The 25181-nt window shown below is 46.0% G+C and overlaps 1 protein-coding gene across 22 annotated transcripts in view; it reads right to left on the bottom strand.

Moving 5' to 3' along the window:
* The window catches only part of TPK1 (thiamin pyrophosphokinase 1), an 85437-nt gene extending 76033 nt beyond the window's left edge, over positions 1 to 9404 (bottom strand). The window contains exons 1-2 of one of the 22 annotated variants that reach the window (XM_078786069.1): positions 9223 to 9382; positions 7176 to 7449 (exon numbers count right to left, since the gene is read on the bottom strand). Coding sequence is in view for 2 of the 22 variants with exons in the window: in XM_078786078.1 (XP_078642204.1) it covers positions 7181 to 7195 (15 nt within the window). In the remaining 20 variants the exon portion in view is untranslated. Of the gene's footprint in view, positions 1 to 6120; positions 7450 to 9072 lie in introns of those variants that run through there. The other 21 variants (XM_078786078.1, XM_078786084.1, XM_078786081.1 and 18 more) reach the window with 21 other exon arrangements.
* Positions 9405 to 25181: the final 15777 nt, after the last annotated feature.

Below are 25181 nucleotides of genomic sequence, written 5' to 3'. Positions count from 1 at the left end.
GTCTTCCCTTTAAACTAAGCACTCCCTTCGTCATTATCATCCATCTAAGCTACTTACGTCCCCACTATAGGTACAATGTCACTACTTAAATCTCGTCCCTATGGTCGTCTAGTTCCCTACCATTATCCTAGCCCTCCCTCGGCTAGCTTCGGTGCCCCATGGAGGTAACCATCGCTGGCCCCCCATGTGCCTGTCACTGCCACCCCCCTAATCGAATGCTCATGGGCCCTGCTCATGTGAGGAATGGTCAAACTACCATTCCCCCACGTAGGGTACACTATTTCCATCAGTCCGCTATGCTTGAGCCTCTTCATGTGGATATACGTCGTCACAGCTCGGCTTTGAAAGGCCGAGCGATCATTGACGATCCGCGGGGTGGGGGGGGGGGGGGGTGGGGGGAGGTTGGTGGTCTCAGGTGCCGGGGTCCATCCCTGCGCAGGGCCCTGCGGTCCCACGCATGATGACCCAACCGGCCACGGTTAGAGCACCTCACCTGGTAAGGTGCGTGTCTTCGACAATCCGAATTACCCCACGAACCTCGCCGATCGCTCTTGCCGTGGTACGGCGCCAACAATACCGTGCGGTTGCCGGAGGTACGAATCCCGCACGCCGGTCCTTGTGAGACCGACGCCGCACCGATTCCCTCCGGTCCCCACGGCGCACCATTCATCGGGGGCTCGCGTACTCTACCCGTCTCACTAAGCACTACCCCGGTCGGCGTCGATGCCTGAACCTGATCATTTATCGCACTCAATTTCGTACTCACACACAGCAGTGCGCACACTCTCTCCACACACCCCGTACTCGCACACACTCTCTCCACACACTCCGTGTCAGTAGTCAGGTTCACTATGTCAATAAATTATATTTCGTTCAAAATCATGGTAGATTAGCAAACCTATACATTTTTGGAAAGGTTATAGCATAAGGAAACTAAAAATCAATGTTTACATTTGGAGAGCTACCTGTATGGCGGCCATTTTGGATTTTCAAAATGGCCACTGTAAAATACATATTTTGTTCTATTTCTGCCTCTAATTACCCTAAAAACTTTTTAAAATATACTAAACCTATATTTTCAGGGACAAGGAATCCAATGAAAGTATCAAATTAGTGCTATGGGGAATGGTAAGACACGAATCAAAGGTTTTGAATTGCAAAATACTGTCTTTATATTCGTGATAAGTTGCATAATCAAATACATGTTATCATTTTGTACAGGCAGTTAATAACATCAAAATGTGTCACAATAATTCATATCACCAAACATACACAGGCAGTCAGCAAAATCAAATATACACATGCAGTCAGTATAACTTCACATCTACACAGGCAGTCAATGACAAAATATACACATAGTAAGGGAAACATATGAAAATCTGTTAACTAAATTGTTACCAAAAAATTTCTTCACCAATATGTTTGTAAAGGTGTGTAATAACATGTGTTAAAATGTTGAAGGTCAACTCCCGTGGGAAACCCAGAAAAAAAGCTGTTGAACTCGGGTACCGAAAAATTATTTTCGAGATTTTTTTTTTTTTAAATCGGCCCTTAAGTAACTTATGGCGGGGTCAAATAAGGGTTTTTCATGATTCTGAGTTGATTGTTAACATTTCTATTTCACCACAGACACTCCTTTGTGGAAAAATAATTTCTAAATATATCTCATTTTCTACTTTGCAGGACATGGAGTCTAGCAATATGGATGAAGACGTTACTCCACCTGTGCTCAATTGCTTCATCTGTGCACGCTCGGATACACCAGCTGAAAGGCTCATACAGGCAACTCCAAAGGGATACTCAACTTTATTGAAACAAGCAGAAACTGTCGAAAATGTTACTGTTGTGGAACGTATGAAGGAGGCTCAAAAGGAAGGAAAACTGAGGTACCACCAGAAGTGTAAAAATGATCTGTACAACAACTTTGTTGCAACCACCAAGAAGTCAGCTCAAGCATCAAAGGCAGAGAAAGAGTCATCAAAGTTGAAGAGAAGACGCACTACTTGTGAGTTCAGTTCATCAACTGGCTGCAGTTCTAGAAGATCACAGTCAGTTGACCTCCTGTATAAGGATGTATGCATTCTTTGCAACCAACCAGCCCAGCTCTACAAAAATAATCCAGCACAAGCTAGAAAGAAATAGAGTGCCAGATAATTTGACTGCAGATACACTGAAGGCAAGCTTGCTGAAGACAGCACGGAGTCGCGGGGATGACTGGGGCACTGAAGTCACTGGACGCCTGGAAGGGATCAACGACTTGGTAGCAGAAGAAACACTGTACCATTTGCGATGCAAACTTATGTTTGCGAGAGGTGACAGTTTGTCCAAGACTGATGAGGAAGGAAAAAGGAAGAGAGGACAGAGGAGTATTGATGAGGAGCGAGAGGCAGTTTTTATTGAATTCTGCGAATGGTTAGACTCAGAATTAGAGCATGGGGTAATGAACATGGACCAAGTCCATGAAAAACTGCAGGAGTTTTATCAGTCACCAGAGACGAGCCTTTCTTATTCAAAGCATTGGCTAAAGATAAAACTTCTAGAGAAATACGAAGACACCTTGTATTTCACAACACAGGAAAGAAGGGCAGATGTACTCTGTCTCAAAGATGGCACCGACAATATTCTGCGAGAGCATCATGCTAATCTTGACCATGGAGATGAGAAGACTCAGATCATAAAGACGGCACTCAAGTTCATATCCAATGATATTGCCTTGATTGATTTAGGTCCAAAGTCATACCCCACCACACACAGTATGACTGACATCGATAGTCAGCTGACACTTGTTCCTGCAAGCCTTCAGATGTTCTTGAGACCGATTGTCAAGACAGACGAAAGAGTTGCCGTTTGGGGGCAGAATTTTATTAAGGCCTGTCGACCTCGGTCTGGAGTATTGCCACACCAAATGGGGCTTGCCATACAACTTGATCATAGATTTGGGTCAAAATGGATGCTCAACAAGTTCCACCGGCTGGGATACACGGAGACACAAAACTACAAATACTGCTTCCTTAATAGTAGGAGTGGAGATGATGTTCTAGATACTTCTGGCACTCTTGACACCATTGTGGAGGAAACCGATGAACAGATCAATGATGAGGTTGCGGTTGATGCTGCGCTTGAGGATCAATCAGTGATGACAGCCAAAGTGCCAGCCAGTGAAAGTGAATTGTCAAGTAATGATCAGGTGGTCTTTATGGAGGTTGGGGAAACAAACAATGCAGTCACTCAGTTTGTTGGAGACAATATAGATTTAAACATTGTCTCTATTCATGGAAACACTCCCTTTCACTCAATGGGTTGGATCGAAGTCACCCCCCCCCCCCCCCCCCCCCTGGCACCACCTTTGCCAGATCCACAGCCAACAGCAGCTTTCCCCCGGGTGAAGTTGAAGGCACTCGACAAAGCTAAGATCCTGAGAGGAACTGAAGTAAAGATTATTCCATTTACGAACAGGAAACAGATAGGAACGAACGCGATCATGTTTCTGCCCCTCGCTGAGCTTTCCTCCTCCCTGGCTCATAATCAGCCACTCCTCACTCCAGGTGACACACTCTGGGCAGCGGGGTGGGTGATCAAAGCCAACGATCCTGAGTTCCCACACTCCAACTGGAATGGCTGGATGAAGAGAATCCATGCTAATGATGCAAAGCAGAGCACACAGATCGAGTTCCCCAGTGACTGTGGATGGACAATAGGTGTGCATGGGTATGAGCCAGTTCCAACACTGGACCCCACGGCTCCTGAGGAGCTATTGCAGTTCACGAGCTGTAATTGTCATGGAGATTGCAGCAACCGGCGATGCAGCTGCAAGAAGAATGGGGTCACGTGCATCTCGGCCTGTGGAGTCTGTAATGGCATTACATGCAGAAACTGCAGTCATGATGTTGTTGAGTCTGAAGAAGACATAGACAATGACTGTTGAAACTTCTGACATTGTGAATGAGAAATAACTCTTGAGTATTATATATGTATGTGAAATAAAAGCTACTTTGTGTGTAAATGTAAAAGTGAAAATATAAATGTTAACAATCAACTCAGAATCATGAAAAACCCTTATTTGACCCCTCATAAGTTACTTAAGGGCCGATTTAAAAAAAAAAAATTCTCGAAAATAGTTTTTCGGTACCCGAATTCAACAGCTTTTTTTCTGGGTTTCCCACGGGAGTTGACCTTCAACATTTTAACACATGTTATTACACACCTTTACAAACATATTGGTGAAGAAATTTTTTGGTAACAATTTAGTTAACAGATTTGTGAAATATCTCATAAAATGCCCTTACTAACAGGCAGTCAATGGCATCAAACATACACGATTACAGAATATGCCATTTAGAGTTCCTCATCACCGTCCTGTGTGTCGTATCCTACAATATAGTCCGCATCGTTTTCACAGTCCGTTCCACACAAGCAAAGGTCGGTCAAATTGATTGGCAAATCGAATTGGTCGAATGGTCGATCGAATCGAATTCGATGAATCGAATCGAATCGATCAAATGGTCGATCGAAACGATTGGTCGAATTGTCAAATTGGTCGAATGGAATTGGTCGATTGGTCGAATTGGTCGAATTGGTCGAATCGAATTGGTCGGAATTGGCAAATGTAAACATTGATTTTCAGATTTTCCATGTAATAACGTTTCCAAAAATGTATAGGTTTGCTAATCTACCATGATTTTGAACGAAAAAACATAGTGAACCTGACTACAGTCTCACCCCTCACAATGGGCCCTTCACGAACTCCCGGGTCTATCCCGACCCCCAAGCTTGTCAAACACCCCATCGCACCATACACATTCCCGAAATCATCGCCACTCACCTCGGGACTCACCTTCTCCCGGTCCTCTTCAAGAACCTGTAATCTTTTTATTTGATTAGCAAATTCTTCATCACGATGCGAGCACCACTGTTGCATACATTCCCTCAATTCCTTCCGTAATTCATTCCCCATCTCTCCTTCTGTCTTTTCAATTTATATTCCTTCTTCCACCGCCTCCAGCTTCTCGTTTACCTCTGTTATTTCCCACTGCGCCTCTACTATTTCCTGCTCGAACTCTACCTTCGTCGGTTCCTCTACCTCCCCCGTCAATACTTCCATTCCCCCAGTCAGTTTGGCCGTGCTGTCCTTCAACTCTCGCTGGATGCGCATCTCACACCGCTTTACCTCGTCACATGCACCCGCGAACTCCTCACCCATATTACGCCCAAACTCCTCCCCCATGGTGTCCATCCGATTACCCCTTTTATTCATTTCACATCTGGCCTCCTCCCTCCTGTCTATTCGATCACCCATTTTATCCATTCGATCAATTATTTTGTTCATTCCACAACTGCTTTCTTCACTCATCGTTTTCATATCGCAGCTTGATTGTTCCCTCATTCTATTCATCCAAATCACTCATCTCTTTAATTTGCACCTCAAAGCATGCTCTGATTCGTGTCATGAATAACTCCATGTTAACCCCCGCTTGCACAGCGGGCTCGGCCTCCGCCGCTGGCCCCGCGTGCGAAGCGCCGCCACTCCCTGCTGCGCCGTGATTAATTCCAAGTTCAATCTGTTCGCTTGTGTCCTGGGCCATTAATTCCTCATCCTCTACATTCTCTACATTTTCTATTCCCACCGGAACCTGCTCGTTTTGGCCAGGCATCATGCGAATTTAATTTTAAAATTTGAATTCGTTTTAAACTAAATTTCCACACGCTCGTAATTTTGCAGTACGTGAAGCGTACTGCAGGTCCAATCCCACTCCCGGAGACCAATTTGTTGCGGTGCACACGTGACCGAAGACGGCGATCGAAGCGAGTGTAACGCACGCCTTTATTCAATTGCATGCCGAGCGGATTTGCACGGTGTGGAAAGCGGCGTTACACCACGAGATTTATGGACCTGGGTCTAGCCAAATTCGGTCTCGGATGATGCTAGGCCAATGGAGAAAAGACGTACCGAACAGGTTGGGAAAGTAACACCAAAATGTAGAGCCTTTTATTTGGAAGGCACAGAGAAACAGAGACGAAGATTCAGCTTAACAATTCTTACCTATCATAATAAACCCCATTGGTGCCTTCACACTCTGACACACTCACACAGGGAATTAAACACACTGGTTATTGGCGTACCGATGTACGTGCTCGAATTGCCTCGCTGGTGACCACGTGGTCTGGTGTGCGCGGCTCGCGGCTCGATGAGGTCAGGTCCGAAGGACGAACTCCAGCGCAGGTTGAGCTACATTCAGCGCAGGTGGGACGAGCTGCCACGCAGGCAGACAACTTCAGCTCAGGTGAGTCATGTCGAAAGCCAACGCTTGCAGGTCAGCCGGATGGCACAAAAAATCGGTACTGAAGCGATTGGTGGTCGACGAAACACAAAGGCCAAAACACGTGTCGTCTGGTGGAGCCAAAACAAGAGTCGAGAGCAGGGTGTTGTCCATGTGGCGAATTCCAAGGCAAGAGAAGGTCGTCCTGTGCGCGCAAAATCCCAGGCAAAGAGAATCGTCATGCGCTGGACTGGGATATTATCAGACCTGCCCACACCCTTCAAAATGTTCCAGAGCCTCCCATTGGCTGAGGCTTGTCGCATCATGGCGACGGGTTCCCGGCTCGCCATTGGTCACCTGGGCCGTGCTTTTGGCCATGCCTTCCTGCTCATTAAAAATGGCTTCCCTTAAACAACGAGCGTTTGAAGATCCTGCCTAACTTCAACGCATATTAGTTTTGATTACTTCACAATGGGAAAGGGATAATCTTTACATTCAATAGAAAATAACTAACTACTGCAGGCTACATGTTGTCGTGCAATTTAACTAAAGGGGGTTTGCCTTTATGGCACAACCGCAACAATATATTGTTGCGTGTCTACCCTGTGGTGAAGACCTCCGGGCGACAGATGGCCAAACGAGCTTTAACTCCGAGGCGTATACCACCCAACTATGGCGGTGCCTTTTGCACACGCGGGGGCTGGAGGGTAGCAAGGGCTTTTTCTGTGAACACACAAACAAATAAACGTACAAGACAAGGAATTGAAAATGTAACAAATAATGGGTTTCATGAAAATAATGCCAGGAAAACAAAAATGAATGTACAGTAAACTAATTCTTAATTGAGGCGCCTCCATACGGACTTGTATACAACACAAGGGGATGAAAAATGAAAATAAATAATGTTCCTGCCGGTACTTAACTCTGGTGGATGGCATGAATCCGTGATGCGGCGGCAAAATTATTTCCTCCTCCGCTCGTTCCACGCTCCACAAAGCTCTGCTGTTTCTCAAGTGCACACAGCACGAAGCACAGTCGTCACGAAGCCAGCACCAAGATAGAGAGAGAGAATGAGACAGACTCTTCCTCTTTACGATCGCACATGAGCCAGGAATACGACCGCCCAGGACAGAGAGAGAATATGCGACTGCTTGCGAAGAAACCCAGCACAGAGAGAGGGAAATGTGTCCACCTGCGACCAAATACACGACCAAGAGAGAGTGAAAATGCGTCTGCTCGCAATGAAACCCAGGACTAAGAGAGAGAAAATGGTGGGACTTTGCTTTTTTTACTCGTCGCTAGAATGTTCTCTCTGACGTCCCACACGCTCAAACAAAACGAGCGCCGCCAAATCGTCCCAACCATTCGTCCTTCGGGGCGTGGCCTCAAGGCCCCACTTGGCGACCATCGAGAAGATTCGAGCTGGGTAGTGTGGTGGTGTCTGGGTATCGTCGGCGATTATGTTATCTTATAATTACGTGCCGACAGCATGGCTGGCCGAGTGTGCTTTATAATAAGGAAGGGAAAAATCACAAGGTAATTTACACACTGGGAATTTTATCCATATGCCCAAACTAATTAGCATAGCCTTAACTTGACATGAGGAGAAGTAGTAGTAGTAGTAGTAGTAGTAGTAGTAGTAGTAGTAGTAGTAGTACGTAGCAATATATAGCAATAGTAATAGTAGTAGTAGTAGATAGCAGTAGTAGTAGATAGCAGTAGTAGTAGATAGCAGTAGTAATAGTAGTAGTAGATAGCAGTCGTAGTAGGTAGACAGTAATAGTAGTAGTACATAGCAGTAGTAGTAGTAGTAGTAGTACTAGTAGTAGTAGTAGTAGGTAGAAATAGTAATAGTAGTAGCAGTCATAGTAGGTAGTAGTAGTAATAGTAGTAGTGGTAGGTAGTAGTATGTAGAAAATAATAGTAATAGTAGTAGTAGTAGTAGTAGTAGTAGGAGGTAGCATAGCAGTAGTAGCAGTAGTAGTAGTAATAGTAGCAGTAGTAGTAATAGCAGCAGTAGTAGTAGTAATAGTAGTAGCAGTAGTAGGTAGAGTAGCAGTAGTAGTAGGTCATAGTAGTAGGTAGAAATAGTCATAGTTGTAGCAGTAGTAGTCATAGTAGGTAGAGTAGCAGTAGTATGTAAAAGTAGTTGTAGTAGTAAAAGTAGTAATAGTAGTAAAAGTAGTAATAGTAGTAATAGTAGCAGTAGTAGCAGTAGTAATAGTAGTAATCGTAGTTGTCATAGTAGTAATAATAGTACTTAGTAGTAATAGTAGCAGTAGTAGTAGTAGTAGTGGTAGTAGTAATAGTAGTAATAGTAGTAATCGTAGTAGTCGTAGTAGTAATAATAGTAGTAGTAGTAATAGTAATAGTAGTGGTAGTAGTAGTAGTCGTAATAGTAGTAGTCCTTCGGATGCACGTCAAGCTGGTTATCCCGTCCACCAGCATTAGTTGGTGGATCATAAAGACCACAGGGTCGCGAACTCGCGGTCGGATTCACGAAGTCAGCGAGTTATCACCGGCACCCGAAACAAATGACAAATTCCTGCCTGGACGAGGGTCGGGCGGGAGCAGATGTGACCTGATCGTGTTGGTCGCTCGATACCAGGTACCTGCTTGCTATGTGGGTGTGTGCTTCGTGTCTACAAAGGACCAGATAGTTCACGCGTTCATGTGAACAACCTTCTTCGGCTATAAAGGGGCAACCACGACGTACGTAATATATACCTCAAGAAAACAAAAATAAAACTACAAAATGCTCGCTAAGGACACACATGTATGCTCGTCATTATCATTGTACGGAAGTAAAAAGTACCGGTCGTTAAAACTTCCAATCATTCCATCGTTGGGTTGGTAGGCCTATATGTCACAACTACCAAGGTGAACATTATATGGTCATAAAATGGTACGTAATCAAGAAGGGGCGAATCTGCGCGCACACACCAATGGTGCGCTACTCTCGTACTTGTGGAAACTTCACAGCCCACCTCCTCTTCCTCCTGACAGGTCTGACTCCATAAACACCTCCTCCCTCAGACTTGGCTTCTCCACGCTGATCCTGCCGCCAGCCGCCCCCCTCCTCTCCACTCCGGACTAGACCCCGCCCAGCTCCTCGCCCCTGCACTAGACTCCTCCCCGCCCTGCACTAGACTCCTCCCCGCCCTGCACTAGACTCCTCCCCGCGACACCATCGACTCACTCACTTTTGCTTTCAATCACAATGTGTACGTATGAGTGTGACCATTTACTATAAAAAAAAATTTCCGCGATCCTTCAATCGCTCTCTTCCTCATCGTTCTGTTAACTTGACTTTTCCCCTTTGTCATTTTACTCCTGTTCCGGTATAACAAAAAGATTTTCAATTTCAATGCACAGAAAGAAAATAAATAACAAAATTTAAAATGAAAACCACCACTGACTTTGCACATACACCGCATCAACAGCGCGTTTACAAAATGAATTTATTCGGCTTGAAAGAGCAGTCAATTAAGTATAAATTTCCTATAAAATTAAGGAATTAATTGTCAGAAGAGTTTATGGCAGGTCTTTTAGTGCTATAAACGAGATGGTATTCATGCAATACTTACTCCGCGCAGTCTAGAGAAGAGCCAGGTGCGAGCCACATCGCCTGAGTTTTTATTGAGGCGGCAAATTTGTAATTTAATATTTCTACACTTATGAGGTAAATGTATACAAATTATAATTTTGAAATTCTGCTCTAAGTGTTGGCCTACATTCATCAGCCTTTACAAAACAGCCTGTATTCTCGATTTCTCGTTCTCGAGTGTTTTCATCTATCTATCTATAATTCCAGCAATCTCTGTGTGTCTGTGTGTCTGTGTGTCTGTGTGTCTGTGTGTCTGTGTGTCTGTGACCGCTGTTTCTCGACAACCACGGGTCCGATATACTTGAAACTTGCCAGGTATATTGCTGGGGACCCGAGGATGTGCCTTTTCAAGGTTTGAAATTAATCGGACAAGTACTTACCGAGCTATGTCCAAAAAACGCTTCAACCAATCAGAGAGCAGCGAGCTATCACGTGTGCCGAACGTGGCGATCAGACTCTGCCTCGGACGGCACATTTGACAGCGTATTCATTTATTTCACGTTGGAAAACTATGTTGCCGTTAAACTATGTTTTAAAACGAATTCAAACTGCGATTAAATTAAAACGATTCATCGTAACTGCGATTTGCGAACTTCCGGACAGTGACGACTTCACTTCCGGCAGCCAATCACAGAACGCTTTGTTGCGTAGGCGTGGCCGATGTGAGACGAGCGGAGCTGAGCGCGTTACGAGCTGACCGCCATTACGGTACGTAATTCGATTTCTTATGCGCATTATTTCTCCCAATTCAGTCAGAGCGAAGGGCGGAAGCGAAGAGCGTTGTTTTTTTTGTTTACGGGCGTACGGGCGGGGTAGAGCGTACGGGTAGCTTTTTTTTTTTTTTTTGGCAAGGAACGGGCACCCACGTACGGGCAATGCCCTAGTCTATCTATAATTCCAGTAATCTCTGTGTGTCTGTGTGTTTGTGTGTTTGTGTGTTTGTCTGTGACCGCTGTTTCTCGACAACCACGGGTCCGATATACTTGAAACTTGCCAGGTATATTGCTGGGGACCCGAGGATGTGCCTTTTCAAGGTTTCATATTAATCGGACAAGTAGTTACCGAGCTATGGCGATTTCTTTACCAAACTCCGCAAGCCGTTCGCTTTGGACCAAACCATTTCATGTAAATAGAGGGGGGGGGATTGTCACCGTACTCGCAAGCCGTTCGCTTTGGACCAAACCATTTCATGTAAATAGAGGGGGGGGATTGTCACCGTACTCGCAAGCCGTTCGCTTTGGCTTTGCGAATGGACCAAACCATTTCATGGACCAAACCATTTCATGTAAATAGAGGGGGGGGGGATTGTCACCGTACTCGCACCCACGTACCCACGTACCCACGTACGGGCATTGCACCCACGTACGGGCATGCCCTAGTCTATCTATAATTCCATTAATCTCTGTGTGTATGTGTGTATGTGTGTATGTGTGTATGTGTGTTTGTATGTTTGTCTGTGACCGCTGTTTCTCGACAGCCACGGGTCCGATATACTTTAAACTTGCCAGGTATATTGCTGGGGACCCGAGGATGTGCCTTTTCAAGGTTTGAAATTAATCGGACAAGTACTTACCGAGCTATGGCGATTTAGCCGTTCGCCGTTCGCTTTGGCGTTGCGAATGGACCAAACCATTGCATGTAAATAGAGGGGGGGGGTTCTGTGGTCGTTGCGAATGGACCAAACCATTCATGTAAATAGAGGGGGGGGGTTCTGTGGTCGTTACTGCCACGTGGTTTCAAAGTTTTTTTTTGTTGTTGTTGTTTGCACGCATGTTTTTTTGCACCCACGTACGGGCACGCCCTAGGATGTTTACACACACACACCCCTACACAAATTTTTTTTTTTTTTTTTTTTTGGCAAGGAACGGGCACCCACGTACGGGCACGTCCTAGCTTATATATAGTACGGGCATGCCCTAGTAATTACAATAACTGGCAACGGTACCCGCCCTAAGGGCGGGGCTTCAATTGGGAGGCCCAAATGAAAAGGCAAAAATTGAAGGCTTTTTTATTTTAAACGATTTATATAAACATCCGTTAAATCATATCACACGCAAATCATCAAAATCTAAACAGTATCTTACTATAATTCACCAAATGTCCGTCCGTCCGTCCGTTCGAAGGTACCGCAAAAACGGCTCAACCGATCGCAACGATATTTTGGGTGGGTATTCCTGGGACCCCTGGGAGTAAAATAGGCTATATTGTTTTTCCAATTTTTCCAACTTTTCCAATTTTCAAGTTTTTCCAAACACGATGGAATAATATTTACCGATATGAACAGTGATGTGGCTTTTGTTGAAATTCTACAAATACTGTTTATTATAGGTACCAGGAGAGAGTAGATCGACTCCTGACAAACTCTTCCTATAATGCTATATAAACGTGCAGCTCCCAAGTAACATGGCAGCGTGTGCAAGGCGACTGAGTAACAGGTGTAGCGGCCGCTTCCGTGTGACAGATTCGGCACGCACTCTTCACACATAAACGTGCGTCTGAGAAAGACGTGTAGCGGCCGCTTCCGTTTTGCAGAATTCAATCTTTTTTCAAAATGGGCGCCATGTACTGTTTAGATTTTGATGATTTGCGTGTGATATGATTCAACGGATGTTTATATGAATCGTTTAAAATAAAAGAAATCCTTCAATTTCTGATATTTTGCCTTTTCATTTTGGCCTCCCAATTGAAGCCCCGCCCATAGGGCGGGTACAGTTGCTAGTTTGTATAATTTCAATAAAAGCCACATCACTGTTCATATCGGTAAATATTATTCCATCGTGTTTGGAAAAACTGGAAAATTGGAAAAATTGGGAATTGGAAAAATTGGAAAAACGATACAGCTCATTTTACTCCCGGCGGTCCCAGGATTACCCACCCAAAATTTCGTTGCGATCGGTTCAGCCGTTTTTGCGGTACCTGGGAACAGACGGACAGACAGACATTTGGTGAATTATAGTAAGTTTACCAAGGATGATTAAAAACGCCAAAATAGATCACTAAAGTATAAATCGGATTGTTAAAACGGGATTTTCACTTCTTCTTCTTCCTCGCTCTTGTTCACTAACCGAGCACAATAAAATCTAAATATATTACAATGATTTTCAATGTACACTCATTATGCACTATATCAAATGGTCATGTGACATGTGGTGAAGTTTCAATTTCCTCCATTGAACGGTTTTCAATGTACACTCAATATGCACTTTATCAAATGGTCATATAGCATGTGGTGAAGTTTCAATTTCTTCCGTTCAACGGTTATCGATGTACGCGCACTATGCGCTATATAAAATGGTCATGTGACATGTGGTAAAGTTTCAACTTCCTCCGTTGAACTGTTTTCCATGTACGCTCAATCTGTGCTATCTATATCAAATGGTCATATAACACGTTGTAAAGTTTCAATTTCCTCCGTTGAACTGTTTTCCATGTACGCTCAATCTGTGCTATCTATATCAAATGGTCATATAACACGTTGTAAAGTTTCAATTTCCTCCGTTGAACTGTTTTCCATGTACGCTCAATGTGCGCTATCTATATCAAATGGTCATATAACACGTTGTAAAGTTTCAATTTCCTCCGTTGAATGGTTTTCTATGTAATTGTACACTCAATATGTGCTACGAGTGAGGGTGAGTTGCTTGAAGGATGAAGTGGGACAAATCGTTGTGGATCCAGATGGAATTAAAGGAAGATGGAAGAGATGGAAGAGGATGGTAGATGGAAGAGAAAAGGAAGATGGAAGAGAAGAGAGTTGCAGGGTAAATGGTCGCTTATCAAAGTTATCAATCTTGAATACTGGTGCTCCACAAGGCTGTGTATTGTCACCTCTACTCTTCAGTTTGTACACCAATGGATGTGTGGCTCTTAAAGAAGTTTGTAACTTTATTGAGTATGCAGACGATATCGCCATTGTTGGCTGTCTTTCCGATCAATCATCGATTGTATCTTTACCTCGACGAGATTGACACAATGAATAAGTGGTGTGGGGACTTTTGTCTTACTCTGAATGTGGACAAAACAAAAGAGATGATTTTGGACTTTAGGAAAGGTCACAATCATGAGCCTGGAACCATAAATGGTGATGAGGTAGAAATTGTTAACAAATTTAAATACCTGGGCACCTTTATTGATAACAAGCTAACTTTTGATGGAAATACTGATGCTGTGTACAAGAAATCAATGCAAAGATTGTATCTTCTCAGGAAGTTGAATTCATTTGGTGTTAGCTCTTGTGTGATGCGGATGTTAACAAATTCCTTACTGATCAGTGTTTTATCATTGAATTTGATTTCCTGGTACAGTTATCTTAATGTGCGGAATAAGTCACGATTGAGAAAGGTCATTACACTGGCATTTAAAGTGGGTGGGCCTTCAACCAGTACCTGGAGTCTCTATACTTGCGGGCATTGAAAAGGAAGGCGGTGCAGGTGTGTACCGATGAAAGTCATTTCTTGAACGGGCTTTTTGAAAAACTGCCATCAGGGAGACGCTTTCGTGTAAGGAGGAAGAAGAACATTTTCAAAAGGTCATTTGTACCATGTGCAATACAAATGCTAAATTCAAATTCCTACACATTTTGCTGTTTAGTCAATCTTCCATATTTTATATTTATTTTATATTTTATATCTTTATATATTGTTTTCTTATTCCCTTTGTGTTTTATGTTTTAATGATGGTCAACTTACGGTGTCACCAAAGAATAATTTCCCTGAAAATGGGACAATAAAGATTTATTATTACATATGGAAATGCTGTTGAATACAGAGAATGAATGGGATGGCAACATAGAGAGTAACCCAGTTTTAGGACCGTCAGAGAAGATAACCGAGAAGGAAGTTGAGGAAGCGATAAAAGCAATGAAGAGTAGAAAAGTGGGAGGCCGACGGGAGTTGTGGGAGATATGTTGAAGGCAGCAGGAAGTTGGGGTGTGAAGAGAATGACAGAGATCTGTAATCTGGTGGTGAAAGAAGGCCGCATTCCAGTGGATTGGGAACTGAGTATCCTCGTCCCTCGTCCCTCTATACAAGGGGAAAGGTGACCCTCTGGAGTGTGGCTCGTACCGAGCGATAACGTTATTGGAGCATGGAATGAAGGTATTGGAAAGGGTGTTGGAGAGGAGGATAAGGAAGAAAGTGAAGATTGACGAAATGCAGTTTGGATTTATGCCAGGAGGAGGAACGACAGACGCGCTCTTTATTGTGAGGCAGTTGCAGGAGAAGTACATGGAGAAGAGGAAGAAGTTGTTTCTTGGGTTTGTTGATCTGGAGAAAGCATTCGATAGGGTTCCACGCAAAGTATTGACATGGGCATTGAGGAAGTTAGGAGTGGAGGAATGGTTGATCAGAGTCGTGATTGCAATGTATAAAAGAGCGCGCACAGCTGTAAGGACGAAGGATGGGAACAGTGGTGAGTTTGAGGTGAAGGTGGGAGTGCATCAGGGGTCGGTACTACGTCCACTACTATTTGTAGCTGTGATGGAGATGCTGGCTCGGAACGTAAAGGAGGGTTTACTGTGGGAGTTGTCGTATGCAGATGATCTGGTGTTGATTGCAGAAAGCATGGATGGACTGAAGGAGAAGCTGAACAAGTGGAAGGAATGTATGGAGACAAAAGGTCTGAAGGTGAATATCGGAAAAACGAAGGTGATGGCAAGTGGTAAAGCATGTGGTGAGGTCGAAAGAACTGGGAAGTGGCCGTGTGCTCTGTGCAGGAAGGGTGCCGGAGTGAATTCCATTCAATGTACAATGTGCGCTGAGTGGGTTCATCAAAATGTAGTGGTCTGAGAGGGTCATTAACCAGTGTGGCAGCTACATTCAAATGTAAGGTGTGCACAGAGGGAGCTGCAGATGGAGGAAGTGTTGAGTTGGATCTTGGAGATGGCGTGAAGCTGGAAGGTGTGAAAACATTTTGCTACCTCGGAGACATGCTGAATGGAGAAGGTAGGTCAGACTCGGCAATGGTTGCTAGAGTGAGATGTGCATGGAAGAAGTTTCGGGAACTGAGTGGTGTGCTGACGAGAATGGGAGTGTCGTTGAAGCTGAAGGGAAAGGTGTATGCTGCATGTGTGAGAAGTGTTATGGGTAATGAATGTAGAGCAGCAACGAAGGGTGGAAATGCGAATGGTTCGGTGGATGTGCGGAGTATCGTTGAGAGAGAGGAAGACAAATGATGAATTGCGAATAGAGCCTGTGATGGATGCTGTGAAGAGAAACAGGTTGAGTTGGTTGAACAAGGATCTTGAACAAGGATGAAAGTGACTGGTTGAGAAGAGTAATGGAAATGAATGTAGAAGGAAGTAGAGGACGGGGAAGACTGAGAAAGACTTGGCTGAAGGTGGTGGAGAAATGCGGGCAAGGGGGTTAACAAGGGGAGATGTAGAAAATCGGGCAAAATGGAGAAGATTGTCATGGGGACCGCAAGGCTAACCCCCGCTCTAGCAGGGAAAATGGCCTTAAAATGCATGTTGTTGTTGTTGTACTCAATATGCGCTATATCAAATGGTTACGTAACATGTGGTAAACTTTCAATTTCCTCCCATGAACAGTTTTCCATGTACGCTCGATATGCGCTGTATCAAATGGCCATATAACATGTGGTAAAGTTTCAATTTCTTCCATTGAACGGTTTTCCATGTACGCTCGATATGCGCTATATCAAATGGTCATGTGACATGGGGCGAAGTTTCAATTTCCTCCCATGAACGGTTTTCCATGTACGCTCGATATGCGCTATATCAAATGGCCATATAGCATGTGGCGAAGTTTCAATTTCCTCCCATGAACGGTTTTCCATGTACGCTCGATATGCGCTATATCAAATGGCCATATAACATGTGGTAAAGTTTCAATTTCTTCCATTGAACGGTTTTCCATGTACGCTCGATATGCGCTATATCAAACGGTCATGTGACATGTGGCGAAGTTTCAATTTCCTCCCATGAACGGTTTTCCATGTACCCTCGATATGCGCTTTATCAAATGGTCATGTGACATGTGGCGAAGTTTCAATTCCCTCCATTGAACGATTTTTGATGTACGCTCTTAAGGAAAGGCAAACACATACGCGACCACTCAATGCTTGCCCCACTTTTCTCTTTGCGAGTGCGGGGTAAAAATATAACTAATGTTGAGGCTGAAATTGATCCCGGGGTATCTTCCATTACCAATCAGCTTGCTGTGGCTTCAGCCGTTCCTAATTAACCATTTCGTTGAAGTGTTGTTACCATAGGATTAATTTGTGATTGAAATGATGAATTGTGTTGTTTGGAATGAAAATATAGAGATAATTATTTTTTAAGCAGAATGAGAAAATGACGTAAAGGTTTCCATCTGTGACATTCGAGGATTCGCCATTTGCAGTTTCGCCATTTACATTTTCACCATTGACTGGATATAACAACATTCAGACTGGGTACGGTTTTGTGCAAGTCCTTCACGAACCTGCTTGTCAATGTGTGAGGTTCGACTGAAGGTGGCACAGGAATGTGGAATTTATTGAAAAAAGATTTATATTTTACTTACATTATTTCTCTTTAATAAAAGTATCAAACAAGCCTGGCTACGCCATTGTTAGAGGATCGGTCTTGTTTTAAATTGAAATTGGAAAATAAGATTTTGTGAAACAACTTTCCATCCCACAGGGCGAGCCACAGGTCCCAGGGCACGGTTTTAGGTGCTTATGCAAGATTTGTTTATATCATCTACCAAGGTGAGCCATAAATCCCAGGGCACGGTTTTAGGTGCTTATGCAAGATTTGTTTATATCATCTAGCAGGGTGAGCCATAAATCCCAGGGCACGGTTTTAGGTGCTTATGCAAGATTTGTTTATATCATCTAGCAGGGTGAGCCATAAATCCCAGGGCACGGTTTTAGGTGCTTATGCAAGATTTGTTTATATCATCTACCAAGGTGAGCCATAAATCCCAGGGCATGGTTTTAGGTGCTTATACAAGATTTGTTTATATCATCTACCAAGGTGAGCCATAAGTCCCAGGGCATGGTTTTAGGTGCTTATGCAAGATTTGTTTATATCATCTACCAAGGTGAGCCATAAATCCCAGGGCACGGTTTTAGGTGCTTATACAAGATTTGTTTATATCATCTACCAAGGTGAGCCATAAGTCCCAGGGCATGGTTTTAGGTGCTTATGCAAGATTTGTTTATATCATCTACCAAGGTGAGCCATAAATCCCAGGGCACGGTTTTAGGTGCTTATGCAAGATTTGTTTATATCATCTAGCAGGGTGAGCCATAAATCCCAGGGCACGGTTTTAGGTGCTTATGCAAGATTTGTTTATATTGTTACGGATCGCGGATTTGATGTTATTTACCGAGCGGTGGTATTGCCGCGACCTAACAATTCCCCCGATTCTTCCCCAACTCACCCGATTCCACCCGACGTTGACCTGGTCGCGCTATGCTAAATCAATGATGGAAAAGACACAACGACTGGGATAAATGAAACGACACAAGGGGTACAGTTCTCAAGACCTCCGGAGGAGGATATAATTGGTGGTGGAGAAAAGGGGTAGATTACAAGGTATGAGGTAAAGCACAGAAAAGATGGGCACTTAGTTACAGTCTTATCTTATCCCCGACAGACCACAGACAAACGGAACAAGACTGACTTACACAGGGATTGATGGCAGGGAAGGACAGGTCGGTTGATAGCACAAGGTGCACCTTGGCTCAGGGACAGGATACAGCTCAGTCTTTGGGAGGTCTCAGCGCTCGGAGGGTGCGTCCTTTCTCCTTCAGCTCTCCGCGCATCTGACGTCACCTCCCTCTTCCTGCGCATGCTCCGCGGGGAGTGACACGCCCTCGGCTCGTTGGCTCCGCCCATTAGATGGGATCGGTCCGCCGCTTCTATTGGGTGCGGGGGGGTTACCGGGCTCCGCCCTTGACGAGGAGCTGACAGCGAGCCCCTACGTGGTAACCCCGTCGAGCACATGCTCGATGGCGGCTCGTTGGAAAGGCTTGGTGCCCTTTCAACACCCCCTACCAACCAAGCCGGAGTGAGGACGCACACTCCCCGCGCCGCCACCGCTGTTGTTGTTGTTGTTGTTGTACCATGAGGAAGAGCTGCGGGGAGGTATTGGGAGGTCCTAAACTTCCTAACGGTGCCATACAATCACATTCTGGTGCAACGAAGAGTCAGAATTAATGGAAACGAGTCCTTAACTGACATAGACTAAGAATAACTAGCAAGATGTCCTATAGTTGTCTACGTGAGATGCGGTGGACCTGGATGCGACATTTAATGGGGGAAATAGGGGAAGGTCGGGTCTACAGAGTGTTGTTTACAGAAAATCGGACGAGGGAATGGGGGATTGGGGATAGTTGGGAAGTATGGAGGAAATAGGGGAATATTTACAAGCGGATATGGATGGAGGCCAATCTCATATCCGCAACATTGCACCCTTCTCTACCTCGGGGCGTCCCGACCCGATAAATTTTTACCTACTTTAGTGTGGCACTCAGATGTAGTTCCCTCTACTATTAACTCAACCCTGAGTGCGACAGTTTTACAGATATTCACAAATAAGTAAATATGTCCCCCTGCGACGTTGCACCCTTCTCCTAACAGAAACACACCCACAGGATAACCGAATCACGGAAAGAATCCTCAAACTAAACATACAGCCGGTAGGGAGCATCATTTATACAAGACTACACTGATATTTACACTACGATCCAGGACCTGTTCTTTGAGGAACACATGCAGATGTTATGCATAGAGAGAGAGCACGCATGCCAGCATCGATACACCAACCCACGAGTGCCCTGTGGCCCTACGGCCTTTAATAATGTGCAGAGCACCCCATCCAAGCACCAAAAGCACCACCCCATTATGTACAGTCAGCACCATCCGGTGCACCAATAAAGTGTTCATAGTCACCGGTGGTGTCGCAGCCGGCCGATGTTCTGCCGCTGGTCTTGCCTTCCTGGAGTGCACTTGGCCTTCTGGCTTCTTTAAAAATAAAGAAAGGCGCCAACCGCGTCCATTTCTAAATTGTGGCCGTCAGGGGGGCCAACTATAAGTGGTTCACCTGTATGGCATAGGTGCCACGTTGACCCAGAGGTCCATCAACGGGTGGTGCTTGCCCGCAAAAGAACTGCGGTCCATTGTGGGCGGCCACAAAAATTGCGGTCCATATGGTGTATCGATCCAGGCAGCAAGCAGCGAAAGTACAGGCCCACAACTGCGGAGCCAGCACCTCTCTCTCCTCTCTCTCTGCCCCAAAGCCAGATCCTCGGAGGTGGGAGACAAAAGAAAACAAGTGAGCAAGGTGGTAAGGGCGCAAAAGTGCACGCAATACAAGGTAATGCACACTGGGGGCACATGGGAACCAGGTGAGACAGGTACGTTCCTACCGTATGCCCCCCCCCCCACCAGGTAACCTACATTGCCCCTCCCTTACCCCTTACTGTATCCACACAACACAACACTACCCATAAACATCTACTTTACACATCAACAAACGTCCCTACTGTCTTCCCCGTTCCTCCCATAAACCAAATTCGTCTTCTCTCCCTCCTAACCAATCAAATTTGCCATTTCCAACTCTCATCAAAGTTTGCCATCTCCAACTCAACATCAAAATTTGCCATCACCAATTCATCATCAGTCCCTCCTAAGGAGGGAGAGATGGAATCACCCCAATGTCTCATCCACGTCGTGATGCGTCTCACAAATCCACACAGCAATTCTCCTTTCCTGCAACACAAAACAAAGAAAACACAGGTGTGGAGTCATCATCATCACCTCAGGTAAGTGGCTGCGTATGGTGCGACAGGTTCATCAATCCTAACTATTTCCTAAATGACTTTAACAACTTTACATTACCCGGGGTCTTTCCCTGCCAATCCATTGGCCAACTTACACTATGGGTTCTAAAAACCAATTCCCATTGACCAAACTGTGGTGCTTCTCAATTTGGGGTCTCACTCCCCCGATTCATCTCCCGGTGCCCTCGCACAATTTCTGGGCTGCGACGTGTAGCTCTCCCAGCAGGTCTACCCACCTGCACACCTCCACCACTGTAGTTGCCACCCGAGCTTACCTGCTCCTCACCCTAACCTAACTAACTGGGGAAGGCCCTCTCGCACTCTCACCCCCTCAGTGCCCTCTCTGGCACGGGCTGCCCGATCCACACTCGGGATCCTCAGGCACCCACTGACACTAACGGCTCCCAGAGCCCACCTGCGGCCTCACCTGGCCGACATCCTCACAGTGGTGGAATGCCCAAACCAACTACACACACTAACAGGCTACACGCCCAGCCATTTCCACAACACTAATGCACCCATCCACAATACCATTCTGAAACCGCACCACAAATGCCAATATCCAACCACAATTTACCTATACCTTCTAACTACTCTTTAAACTACCCTCCCCGGGTACTCGTGAAAGGGGTCCACTCTTCCCCCATCCACACCTTCGCACCATGCACACCACTCCATACCACTTACTCCAATACTCCATGTATTCCACACACCTGTACTTGCACACCTGTGCTCTCATACTTGGTGCCGCCTGCACCCTTCTCTCCCCCAAGCGCATTCGCGCTGATCCACAACACTCACTACTCATACACTGCTCCACACACCTGTCCAGTTCTCACACAGCATCATCTCATCTAACTACTCCCCTCTGGAACTTGCGCTTCCCAGTCGTCCCTTTAAATTATTGCGCTCCCTCGTCATTATAATCCACACTAATCTACCTGCATCCCCACTACAGGTATCCTTGTCACTAACTAACCTTAACGTCACCTAATGTCATCTTCTAGGTCCCTACACACAATATCCTAACCCACCCGGGCTAGTTTTCACTGCCATACACCCCATAATCTATAGCGCATTTGCCCCCTCATGGGAAGGGTGGCAGGGATGCCACCCTTACCCACCGTCATATGGTGCGAGTGGGACCTTGTGGGACCACCTCGTATGCGAGTCGTTGCCCGCCTGCCGGACCCCGTGCGTCGCCCCTTGCGGGGTCAGCGCGGGGCCGAACCGGCCAGGCCCCCACAGTACATTACCCCCAAGGGGCTCCCGTGCCTCCCCTGTCCCTCTAAAAACTACCCCTGTTGGTGTCGATGCATGGGTCACACTTCCGCAACCCGCTACCCATTCCATACCACCACAACCTTGCTCACTCACACCTCGCACCTCTCCCATCACCGGACCCTCTCGCTCGCACCCTCGTTCCATATCCTCCGGACCAGCCATACACCTCACTCTTGGCCTCTCACGAACATCCGGGTCTATCTCGACCCCCAAGCTTATTAAATCACCTGGCGCATCATACGCACGACCATATTGGTCACCACTTACACCGGGTCCTCTTTCTCTTCGCTTCTCCTCCATCACCTGCGAATCCCTCATCCGGTTAATGAGCACATCATCACGATCCGAACACAGACTTTGGACCAATTCTTTTACTTCCTCCTTTATCTCTTTCTTATCCTCTCTCCGTCGCTTCTTAATTTCGCTCACCCCTTCTTCCACTTCTTCTAATTTCTGCTTCACCTCCTTCATCTCCTCGTGCGCCCCCTTAAGTTCTTCCTCTAACTCCACCTTATTTTTTTCTATGTGCTCCCGCACCTCCCGCTCTTTAACCTCCATTACCTCTACCACCTTGTTCATTTTCCTCGTCAGGTCCTCATGTACCGTCTGACACTCTTTTTTAATTACCCCTACGTCCTTTTTCATCTCCTTCTGTGTCGCTTTTAACCCTCCTAGTACCGCAGTGTTCCTTTGTACCTGCTCCACTAACTCAGTCTGTCCCACCGTCAGCTGTTCCACCTCCTGCGTCAGGTCCTCTATGCCCCCTTGTAACTTTACAGTCCCCTTTCTCACCTCCTTCTCCATGCGCTCCTCACAGTGCCTCACCTCCTCGCGCACTCCTCCGACCTCCTCACTCACACCTCTTCTGATCTCTTCTCCCATCACTTGCATCTCCTGCCCAGATGCCACCCTCATCTGCTCCATTTCCTCCCTGTGAGCATCCAATTTAGTTTCTACCCCCATTCTGACCCCCTCTATCTGCTGCCCCATTTTTTTAACTTCCCTTTCCACTTGGTCCCTCATGTCCCTCAATTTGCCTTCCATACTGTTTTCTAACCCCTCTAACCCCTTTTGCATCCCTTCCATTTGATTCTCTTGAGCGGCCATTCTGTTTTCTACCCCCGTTAACCCATTCTTTACCTCTTTTATCCCATTGTCTAACCCCTCACCGGTACCCCTCGCTTCGTCCCTCATTACCCCCATTTGGTCCTCCAATCGCTCACCCTGAGCTACCATCCGGTTCCCCATTACCCCCATTTGGCCCTCCAATCGCTCACTCTTAGCATCCATCCAGTTCCCCATTACCCCCATCATTCTGCTTTCCATTTCTTCGCTATTCTTGTCCATAAGGGCCTTCATTTGTATAAAAAAAAGGTTCAAATCCACCAACGGCGCTGCTACGGTCGCGGGCGCGGTCGCCGTAGCCATGTGCGAGGCGCCATTTTGCGCGCCCGTAACCTCGTGCGCGAGGACGCCATTTTGCGAACCTGCCGCCCTCACTGCTTCGCTCGCCTCATGTCCCTCAATTTGGTCCTGGATCGACCCTGCCTCACTCTCCTCTACCGGAACCCAGCCGTCTTGATCCGCCATAGCGCGACTTTCAAAATTCGGGTTTTTATTTTAAAACAAAACAAATTTCGGTTACTTGTAATTTTGAGCGCGTTAAGCGCGCTTCGGGTCCGATCTCACTCCTCGACACCAGTTGTTACGGATCGCGGATTTGATGTTATTTACCGAGCGGTGGTATTGCCGCGACCTAACAATTCCCCCGATTCTTCCCCAACTCACCCGATTCCACCCGACGTTGACCTGGTCGCGCTATGCTAAATCAATGATGGAAAAGACACAACGACTGGGATAAATGAAACGACACAAGGGGTACAGTTCTCAAGACCTCCGGAGGAGGATATAATTGGTGGTGGAGAAAAGGGGTAGATTACAAGGTATGAGGTAAAGCACAGAAAAGATGGGCACTTAGTTACAGTCTTATCTTATCCCCGACAGACCACAGACAAACGGAACAAGACTGACTTACACAGGGATTGATGGCAGGGAAGGACCTGTCGGTTGATAGCACAAGGTGCACCTTGGCTCAGGGACAGGATACAGCTCAGTCTTTGGGAGGTCTCAGCGCTCGGAGGGTGCGTCCTTTCTCCTTCAGCTCTCCGCGCATCTGACGTCACCTCCCTCTTCCTGCGCATGCTCCGCGGGGAGTGACACGCCCTCGGCTCATTGGCTCCGCCCATTAGATGGGATCGGTCCGCCGCTTCTATTGGGTGCGGGGGGGTTACCGGGCTCCGCCCTTGACGAGGAGCTGACAGCGAGCCCCTACGTGGTAACCCCGTCGAGCACATGCTCGATGGCGGCTCGTTGGAAAGGCTTGGTGCCCTTTCAACACCCCCTACCAACCAAGCCGGAGTGAGGACGCACACTCCCCGCGCCGCCGCCGCTGTTGTTGTTGTTGTCGTTGTACCATGAGGAAGAGCTGCGGGGAGGTATTGGGAGGTCCTAAACTTCCTAACGGTGCCATACAATCACATTCTGGTGCAACGAAGAGTCAGAATTAATGGAAACGAGTCCTTAACTGACATAGACTAAGAATAACTAGCAAGATGTCCTATAGTTGTCTACGTGAGATGCGGTGGACCTGGATGCGACATTTAATGGGGGAAATAGGGGAAGGTCGGGTCTACAGAGTGTTGTTTACAGAAAATGGGACTAGGGAATGGGGGATTGGGGATAGTTGGGAAGTATGGAGGAAATAGGGGAATATTTACAAGCGGATATGGATGGAGGCCAATCTCATATCCGCAACAATATCATCTAGCAGGGTGAGCCATAAATCCCAGGGCACGGTTTTAGGTGCTTATGCAAGATTTGTTTATATCATCTACCAAGGTGAGCCATAAATCCCAGGGCACGGTTTTAGGTGCTTATGCAAGATTTGTTTATATCATCTACCAAGGTGAGCCATAAATCCTAGGGCATGGTTTTAGGTGCTTATACAAGATTTGTTTATACCATCTACCAAGGTGAGCCATAAGTCCCAGGGCATGGTTTTAGGTGCTTATGCAAGATTTGTTTATATCATCTACCAAGGTGAGCCATAAGTCCCAGGGCATGGTTTTAGGTGCTTATATAAGATTTGTTTATACCATCTACCAAGGTGAGCCATAAGTCCCAGGGCATGGTTTTAGGTGCTTATACACGATTTGTTTATATCATCTACCAAGGTGAGCCAT

The sequence above is a fragment of the Myxine glutinosa genome, chromosome 10, assembly GCF_964187855.1.
Source record: "Myxine glutinosa chromosome 10, kmMyxGlut1.1, whole genome shotgun sequence".
Taxonomy (NCBI): domain Eukaryota; kingdom Metazoa; phylum Chordata; class Myxini; order Myxiniformes; family Myxinidae; genus Myxine; species Myxine glutinosa.
This window is presented reverse-complemented; position numbering and strand designations above follow the sequence as displayed.